This window comes from Engraulis encrasicolus, chromosome 13, assembly GCF_034702125.1.
Source record: "Engraulis encrasicolus isolate BLACKSEA-1 chromosome 13, IST_EnEncr_1.0, whole genome shotgun sequence".
NCBI lineage: Eukaryota > Metazoa > Chordata > Actinopteri > Clupeiformes > Engraulidae > Engraulis > Engraulis encrasicolus.
In genome coordinates this window covers 22,354,577-22,364,576 of record NC_085869.1, presented here as the reverse complement: position 1 = coordinate 22,364,576, position 10,000 = coordinate 22,354,577, and the positions used below count along the sequence as shown (strand labels likewise).

At 48.2% G+C, this 10,000-nt stretch overlaps 1 protein-coding gene across 10 annotated transcripts in view; it reads right to left on the bottom strand.

The window, feature by feature from the left end:
* tns1b (tensin 1b) overlaps positions 1-10,000 on the bottom strand; it is a 320,407-nt gene that overhangs the window by 18,815 nt on the left and 291,592 nt on the right. For all 10 annotated transcript variants that reach the window (XM_063213457.1, XM_063213461.1, XM_063213462.1 and 7 more), the window contains 5 exons: positions 8,545-8,640; positions 4,893-5,112; positions 2,842-3,787; positions 2,098-2,362; positions 559-645 (listed from right to left, as the gene is read on the bottom strand). In XM_063213457.1, coding sequence (XP_063069527.1) covers positions 559-645; positions 2,098-2,362; positions 2,842-3,787; positions 4,893-5,112; positions 8,545-8,640 — 1,614 coding nt within the window. The remainder of the gene's footprint in view (positions 1-558; positions 646-2,097; positions 2,363-2,841; positions 3,788-4,892; positions 5,113-8,544; positions 8,641-10,000) is intronic.

Genomic DNA, 10,000 nt, shown 5'->3' with positions numbered 1-10,000 from the left:
CCATCCACCACTACCACACTCCCAAACACCCCCATCCACCACTACCACACTCCCAAACACCCCCATCCACCACTACCACACTCCCAAACACCCCCATCCACCACTACCACACTCCCAAACACCCCCATCCACCACTACCAACCACACTCCCAAACACCCCCATCCACCACTACCACACTCCCAAACACCCCCATCCACCACTACCACACTCCCAAACACCCCCAACCACCACTACCACACTCCCAAACACCCCCATCCACCACTACCACACTCCCAAACACCCCCATCCACCACTACCAACCACACTCCCAAACACCCCCATCCACCACTACCACACTCCCAAACACCCCCAAAGACCACTACCACACTCCCAAACACCCCCATCCACCACTACCAACCACACTCCCAAACACCATCTACTCCAAGGAAATAAGAGGTCTTATATACAAAACGTTGACCTCTCGCTTAAGGCATCACGCTGGGTCCACACACCATAAACACACCACCATCCACCACACTCCCAAACACCATCCACTCCATGTAAATAAGTGTAATCACCTTGCTCTCGGGAGATGTCTGGCTTATACCAGAACTTGGTTGTGTCCTGGACAAACTTTACATTCAACCTGGTCTCAGGGCTGCCATCTGCGAGAGAGAGAGAGAGAGAGAGAGAGAGAGAGAGAGAGAGAGAGGGGGGGAGGGAGAGGGAGAGAAAGAGAGAGAGGGAGAGAGAGAGAGAGAGGGAGAGAGGGGGAGAGAGAGAGAGAGAGAGAGAGAGAGAGAGAGAGAGAGAGAGAGAGAGAACGAGAGGGGAGAAGAGCGTAACGTAACAAGGCTTAGGTCAGTCAAAGATGATGGATGGCTCCGCTCAGCCACGCGATCTGTTTATTCACATCCGTCTTAAGTAATGGCCGTATATTATGACGAACGGTGTCCTCACGATAAAGGTCAACTAGCGTGTTTAGCTGAAATATACTTTATGTGTTACATGAAACCCAGAGGGCTTGCAAGCTTTTTGGATTGGAGGACAGACTTTGTCATCACAACGAGCATCTTTTTTTTTACGGACACTGTCTGGTTCACCTCTGGGCTGAGTCACATGATGTCGCATCTGACGGCCAGACATCCAATTATTTCAGCACATCAAAACTGTAGCGCATTTATAGCCCTGGCAGCCAGGGTTGCCAGATGAGACCGATTTCCAGCCTAAAAAATGCTCGAAACCTGCATGGAAATACTAAACCCCGCCTAATTTTAACTAAATTTTATTGATTTCTATGTTCATAAATTGCCAGAAAAAGACGCCCAAATGTCCTTTTTACCAGTTTTTACCCGCAGACGGCCATTGTAAGCAGCCCAATTGGGCGGGAAAACCGCCCAATCTGGCAACACTGCCGGCAGCTAAGAAGAAACATGTGTGCGTCTCTGTAACTGTGTGTGTCTGAAGAGTCTGAAGAAGATTTGATTGCTACAGAATATTACCCTTTTCATGTGGAATCAAATAAAATATACAGTAAAAAATGTATGTGGGTGCTAAATGGTAACATTGTAATGACCAGAAAATTCACTGGGCTCGTATGGTCTATGGGTTATTTACAAAATTACAACAATAACAAACAAAGAAAACGGGTCAGGGAATAGCGAAGACAAAAGGGGGTACTCAAAATGTGTGTGTTTAGTGTGTGTGTGTGTGTGTGTGTGTGTGTGTGTGTGTGTGTGTGTGTGTGTGTGTGTGTGTGTGTGTGTGTGTGTGTGTGTGTGTGTGTATGTTCAAGTGAGTGCTATGTGTGTGTGTGTGTGTGTGTGTGTGTGTGTGTGTGTGTGTGTGTATGTTCAAGTGAGTGCTATGTGTGTGGGTCAGTGACATTTCAGCAATAACACGTCAGGGCAGCACAGTGACAGCCAGTGCCACTATTATAGGGATTACATTTTTGTTGTGTGTGTGGACTATTTAAGGAGCATATTCATTGCAGCATATCAACCACCAATACTGATGAATTCATGGGCATTAGATGCTGTTGCGCCACCTGACGTCTTAGCCCCAAAAATGTCTTTGACCAGTGTACAGCCACACCACAATCCCTTCTTCCTACGTACCACACATGGCGAGCTTGGAGAAGTCAGGCAGGGTGTGGAAGTGCTGCACGTTGGGCGTGCTGCCCCCGCTGGACATGGGCGAGGACATCTTGCCGTTGAGCGTGCCAGTGTAGGACAGGCCCCCGTTGGGCCGCTCCCCGCTCGACATGCGCCTCTTCTCGGGCAGCTGGGGCTGCTGCAGCGGGGGCGCGGGGCTGCCCTGCCTGAACCCGGCCCCGTCCAGGTAACCGGCCGGCGAGAGCGGGAAGGAGGGCGTGGAGGGTGGCTGGTGGAGTAGAGAAAGAGAGTAGAGTAGAGAGTAGAGTAAAGTAGAGTAGAGTAGAGTAGAGTAGAGTAGAGTAGAGTAGAGTGGAGTAGAGAAATATTACACAGTGCTGCTTCAAACATACGGATATCACTCACTTTCATGTATCCAGACAAAGTAGAGTAGAGTAGAGTAGAGTAGAGTAGAGTAGAGTAGAGAAGAGTAGAGTAGAGAAGAGTAGAGTAGAGTAGAGTAGAGTAGAGTAGAGTAGAGTAGAGTAGAGAAGAGTAGAGGAGAGTAGAGGAGAGCAGAGTTGAGTAGAGTAGAGTAGAGAGTAGAGTAGAGTAGAGTAGAGTAGAGTAGAATAGAGTAACCTTATTGATAACAAAGGAACAAAAGGTGTCAAGTTTTAGCGTACAACAATCAACATAGTATAACAGATTAAACATATGAGCCCACCCTTCCATATATCCAGACATTACTGTAAAACATTACATTACCTGGTATCCCGAGGAGCTGCTCTGGCGTGACAGGGCGCCGTGCCGCTCGTCCGGCGTGGTGTAGCCGCTGTTGTACATCGGATGGCGGTCCAGGCTGGGGCTGCCCTGGGCCACCTGCCCCAGGGACGGGTGTCTGCCCAGCACGGGGCTGCCCTGCTGCGACGGGTGGCCCCCCAGGGAGGGCTGCCGGCTGAGCACAGGGCTGCTCTGGTTGGGGTGGTGCCCCAGGGACAGCTGCCGGCTGAGGACGGGACTGCTCTGAGTGGCCAGGCCGACGGAGGGCTGCCGGCTCAGCACCGGACTGTGGCCTTGGACCGGCAGGACCGGCTGGCCGAACGGCGGCTGCCTGTTGAGGACGGGACTGCTCTGGGTGCCCTGGCTGATGGGCGGCTGCCGGCTCAGCACCGGGCTGCTCTGGGTGGCTGTGGAGGCCATGGCAGGGTGGCGACCCAGGATCGGGCTCCCTGCTCCTATTCCTGCGGCTCCTGCTGCTGCTGCTGGCATCAGGCCGGGCTGCTGGAAGCCGTTGGACGCCGGTGACGGCGAGGGCTGCCGGCCCAGGACGGGGCTGTCGTGACTGAGCATGCGGCGCTGCATGCCCGGGCTGGGAGGGGCCGCTGCCATTACGGGGGTGATGGTGCGGTGCAAGGCGCGGGGGCTGGCCGGGGCAGGCTGCTGGAAGAGCAGGGGGCCGGTGCCTGGGCTCGCGGAGGCTGGCTGCAGGCCGGGGAGGCTGGCCGGGCTGCTGCTGTCGGGCAGGGACGAGCTGCTGAAGTCGGGGTTCATGTAGCTTCCAGAGAGGCTGCCGGAGGCCGGGTATGGGTAGGAGGAGGGGGTGGGGGTGCGGGAGGCACTTTGCTCCGACGGCTGAGAGCGGAATCCGGAGTCCACGCCGGGCTGAGGGGAGGGGTGCAGGACCACACTGCTGTCCACTGGAGTAAGCTCTCTGGAGGAACAGAAAGGATATTAGATTATATTACATACATGACATTACATTATATTATATTATATACATGATACGACAATATATTACATTATATTATATACATGATATTACATTATATTATATACATGATATTACATTACATTACTTTTACTTGTGGCTTAGCTGGGGCACAATCCCTGGTGCTGAACAAAAAATGTGTGTGTGTTTTTTTTTTTTTTTTTACATTTTTTTTGGGGGGGGGGTGTATTAATCATACATCTTATGATTGAAAAGAGCTGTCACTGTTAATATCCTATTACAGCTAAAAAGAACAATTAATCAGTTGAGCTTGTAACCACAGCATCCATGTGACACATAAATTCATATACCAAGACCTCCCAACACAACTGTATAGTATGACTGAAAGCCATTTTGGCACCCCTCTGTGTTTGTGTTTGTGTCTGTGCTGTAAGCACAGCTGCTGTGGTTACTGTACCACCCAGACACTGTGCAAGACATGTTGCATTACTTATCACTTAAGAGTCGAAATTAAGACAACTTCGCTCTAAGTCCTACAGTCATACTGTCTGAGGGTGAATTAAGATGGGTATTTACTGTATGCCTTGCTACTGCAACTGACTTGCTGGGGCCTTGGAATGGTTACTCTACCACCCACTTAATTACATTATTGTTACATTGAGGAGACACTTTTAGTCACTCACAAAAGCGCACATACAGTTGACAGCAATATACAAAATGTTGGCAGGGATGGAAAGTAACTAATTACATGTACTTAAGTATTGTATTTGAGTAGCTTTTATGAATACTTTATAATTTTGAGTAGTTTTTTAAAATTAGTACTGTTTACTTCTTCTTGACCACTGTTTGACCCAAGTGCTTTACTCAACAACAATTACACTAGAACCTGGCCTGAGAACTGAGTAAAAAAAAAAATAGACTTTTACTTGGGGAGATTTTTAGATAGGTACTTTCACTTTTACTTTTACTTGAGTAGGATTTAGGCAAAGTATAGATACTTTTATTAGAGTATATATTTTCCTGTACTCTTCCACCTCTGCATACTGCATCTGGAAGTAGAGTACACCCTCTCACTGATCAGACTGACCTCTCGGGGGTGTGGATGGGGCTGCTGGAGGACAGCGGGGCGTTGAACATGGGCGAGGGTTCGGGGACGGCTACAGGCTGGACTGGGACGGCAGCGCTGGTCTGGACCGGGCTGGGGACGGGGGCGACGGCGGGGGCGTCCGGGCTGTCATGGCTGGCGGGGACGGAGGAGGAGGGAGCTGCTGCCGCTCGCGCAACCGACTCCACGTAGCTGCGCGGCTCTGGGAGACAAAAAACAGATAAATCACAGTCAGACAGTACAGATGGCACCTCGCTCGCGTCCTCGCGTCCTAAAGGGTGGGACGCTCCCTTGGAGGTCGCTCAGCAGACTGTTTAATATGGAGATGAGAGGAGTGACATGGGACAAGGACGCGCATATAAGACTCACATAAGAATGCAGAGCGGATGTTTTTGTGTATGCATGATACAGTATTTGCATTGTATCCTTGCAGTTGAAGTTTTGCTATGGCAGGCATAAATGCAAAATAATGAGTATAGAGCTTAATACTTATAAATAAATAAACACAAGTATTAACCCATTGATGCCTGATGTTGCATTGCACAACATTGGCCCTGGCACCTGAAGCTGCATGACGCAACATTCAGGCTCATGGGATTTGAGACAATTTTATTAAAAAAATGTGTATGTTTGAGCTGAATGAACATATTCTAATGCAATATGAGGGTCTTCGTGTTTAAATGCAACTTCAGAAGCTGAGATATTTAGGTTTTTATAGGCTGAGGGCAGCTTTTCTTAAAAAGGGCTCAGGCATTCAGCACCCTTTTTTGCAGGTGCCTTAGGCGTCAATGGGTTAACAGAATTTTCTATCAAAATTCAATTGAAGAATATTTTTTTATTTGGAGCTGTGTTATTCCCTTGCCTTAACAACTACTGTGCTCTACAGAAATGAAATGCTCTCTAGTGCTTTCTTTAAACACAGCCATCTGTGCCACTGCGTGGGTTGAGAAGTGTGTTTCAGAGAGCACTAGAGACCGTGCCATGATCTCATTGGTTGCGAAGGTATGTTGATGATGATGAAATAGAACAAAAGGAAAACTGTATCACTCCAGATAGGAAACAAATACATTGACCTTCACAAAGACAGGTTTTATATAACTTGTTTCGGAGGTACAGTACGTATAGTATATAATGTCGATGACACATACTGTACAGCTGAAAAATGGGAATCCTGATGAAACAAGTCATCCAGATGGAAACAGAGCCATGAAGCTGCCATGGAGCTATGGAGTGCATCAAGAACTGACGGAACATGTGCAATGAGGACAAGAAAAGAGCCTTTGTCAGACTTCATTTGTGACTTGTCCAGGCATGGGAAAAGATAGATGTACGGCAGGTAGGCGGATAAAGAGAGGGGAGGGGAGGGGGGAGGAGAAGGGAGGGGAGGGCTGAATGGATCACTGGAGAAAAGTGACGGTATGATGGCTTGTTGCCCGTGAAATCGATCTGACTTCTTACTGTGTTCTGTTCTCTTACCTGGCTCCTCATCACTGAGGCTCTCGGAGTCTGACAGCATGCGGGGTGGGGGGCGGAGGAAGGGGGGATATGGGGCAGAGGAAGGGAAGAAGAATAGAAAAGGGAAAGAAGTAGTACAGAGGGGGTTCAGAGGCAGAGAGGCCAGAAAACACACAGCGTGAAAAGTTGTAACACATAACACTGGAGAACACAGTCAGCTACACAATAGAACCCCACAACAGGAAGTAAAGCCAGCAGAGAGGAACAGAGAGAGAGAGAGAGAGAGAGAGAGAGAGAGAGAGAGAGAGAGAGAAAGAGAGAGAGAGAAAGAGAGAGAAAGAGAAAGAGAGAGAGAGAGAGAGAGAGAGAGAGAGAGAGAGAGAGAGAGAAAGAAAGAGAGTGAAAGAGAGAGAGAGGGAGAGAGAAAGAGAAAGAACGAGAGAGAATAAGTTAGGGTGGACAAGAAATAGCTCTTTGTTTGGATCCATCTGGCTTGGTCGGTCGGAGTGCCTGTTCTTAATCAAACAGTCGCAGTACAGCACTGTGTGTTTGGAGGAGGAGACCCGTTGGCTTCTCCATTCTAATAACCACCCCTTGCTGTCTTATTACAGCAGATGTTTCACTGGCCTACAAGGGAAGGTGTTGCAACATATCAAACAAATCCCGTGTACTCGACAACTACAGAAAAGGCCTCCGCGGCGGGTCGACCAGGGTCACGGTCAATTTTTTTCCCCCAACCCCGGACAAAACGAGACAAGAACAAAACAAAACAAGAAAAAAGGAAAACACAACGGATTCTATTTCCCATGACCCCATGCCTCCGACACGCAGCAAATGCAGAGAGCCGAAACGCTTCAAGAATGCACCACAAAAACAAGAGCAGGTTCTCACCATGAGCTAATTTATGAAATGATATTTCAGCGGGGGGCGGGGCCCAGCGCCTTCAGGTTTGGATGGTGGTTGTGTAAATAAGGAAGCCCTGTGGGGAGGGGGTGGATGGGGTGGGGAGGGTAGAGCATGGTCCCTTCGAAGGGGTCGCTTGTACATTAGAAACCTGAAGGGGGGGGGGCTGTGTGGGGGCAATGGGGGGTTAGTTGGAGGGGGGGCTATAAATCACCAACAACCTCACCACCCCATCCCACCAGCGTTCCTGTCCCGTTCCACTAAAAGCCCACCCAATATAACCGCCATATGAAAAAAAAAGCCAATGCCCAATGCTCCATTTACGAGCACTTATGATCTCACTGCTTAATGGAGAGAAATGCTTGTAAAAAAGACCCGAATGAGAGGGTGAGATAGAAAGAGAAGGGATGGAAAGATAGAGGGAGGGAGGGAGAGAGAGAGAGGTAGGGAGACTTTCAATATAGGGAGTAGTAAAAGTACATTTTTAGTCCGTCTTTATGGCTTATAACAGGGTGTTGATGGGCCTCCTGGGAGAAGCTGCTCTTCTAATAGCCTCCTCGGGTCACACTGGAAGGTGACGGCTGGTATGTGAGTGTGAATACCAGGGCTTGACACTGGCACCTGCCAACCGGCCAAATGCTGGTAAAACTTGGCTGTGGCTGGTAACAATTTCAGTGTCACTAGCCAATTTGACAGGTAGCTTATTCTATGGTATGACATATCAGAATAGTGTATATTCTGCACGTTGCCCCCTGTGTATCAATTGTTCATATTTAAGTTCAAGAAAAAGATCAGTTACTCAGTTTCTATTTGTTTGCTTTATTTCAATGTAGAAACCCATGCACTCATCTTCTTGCTTTAAGCACCTCATCTTCTGAGGTTAGATACAGCATGATGATTAAACAAAAAACGAATTTTTGGCTAGTAGAATAGCTGGATGGCTAGTGACTCGGGAAAACCACTAGCCACAGTGGCCGGCAAGCGAGAAAGTTAATGTCAAGCCCTGGTGAATACATGTGGGAGTGTGTGTGGGAGAGTGTGTGTGAGAGTGTGTGTGGGTGTGAGAGAGAGAGAGAGAGAGAGAGAGAGAGAGAGAGAGAGAGAGAGAGAGAGAGAGAGAGAGAGAGAGAGAGGGGGGGGGGGGGTAGAGAGAGGGAGGTTAGGAGGGAGAGGTTAGGAGAGAGCTAGGTTGCATAATTGTGTATGAGTGTGCGCTTGTGTATGCGTGCATGTGTGTGTTTTTGTATGTGAATTATTTGGGGGGCATCCGTCTCACCTGAGCCAGTCTGGTTGAGTATGATCTCCGCTGGGTTGTGGGGCTTCAGGCCCAGGAAGGAGAGGGGCGTTTTGGCCAGGCCCGGCGGCGAGCGACCTACAAGGGGAGGCCAGGGGAAACACAGAAACTTAGCCCTCTCTTGCAACCGTTGGTATGTCAGCAGCATAATGCACATTGTTTTACAGTGATACTGTCATTTTTGGAAATAAGCTTATTTTACACCTTCCCTTGAATGAAATAGTAGGGGTTTGCCATTCTCCTGTACTTTCAACCGTTCTCTGGGTATGGCAGTGCAAATTTTACCTCCAAGCTAGCAGTTAACATTGAGTCCTATGAAACCAGTTAGCCGCCAGCTGGTCTCATAAGACTCAATGTTAACTGCTAGCATGGAGGTAAAATTTGCACTGCCATACTCAGAGAACGGTTGAAAGTACAGGAGAAAGGTAAAACCCAATCATTTAACTCAAGGAGAGGTATAAAATAAGCTTATTTCCAAAAATGGGACAGTATCACTATAAGAGCCCGGACCTGTGAGTGTACATTGTACCTACTGCAGCATGTACTGCCTTCCTGGTGGTATACAACAGGTTACATTAATGTGCACTGTGTAGGATGGTGGCCATAAATGGTGGTGGTGGTCATACATATTTCCTAAATAATTAACTAATATTTATTAGTATGACCAAGTACAGGACACTTTGCCGGTAAAAAGGTCTATCCCAGGAAATTCAAAATGGCGGATCTGGAGAAGTTCCACCTTTTCATGTATGAAAGGTGTAACTTTCCCCGTCATAATGGAAAGAATGTGCTAAAATATCACACAGTGCACCTTTCAGAGGAACAAAGTCACTGAAAAATGAAGCTACAGTACTTCTACCTCCATGAAGCTACAAAAACACGTGTGTTTGACATATCGACACACGGCTAGACCAGTTCATTGTTTACTGAACATATTTTTATATAAGACCAATTTGTCTCAGTACACACACAGTCTGAACTCTTTGGACACAGGGTGGTGAATGGTGATGTGTCGACACTCATTGAAGACTGCAGCTGGGAGTTGGCTGCTGTCTGCCACATGCTACGTACATGTATAGGTGGCTACGCCATGCAAGTGCTCTCTGAGACGTGTGATCATGTGGTGTTGCTACAGTGCATCACCCTAACTCGTCAATTTCTGACTACCTTTGACCAGACTGCAATTTCGCTTTCGCTTTATTCACTCTGGACGTAACATTGACGTGTTTGATTTCGCTAATCACATAACGGCTCTGGATTGACAGCCTGGGGCATTTGGAGATATGAACATTCCAAATGGTTTTCACCGAACATTTACTTTAATCGTGGAAATTCGCTCTGGTCACTCAGCTCACGTCACCCCTGGCGAATTCGCTCTGGTCGCCCAGTTCGCTTACCCTTCATAGAAAAATAATGAATTCCGTCGCTCAGTTAGCGT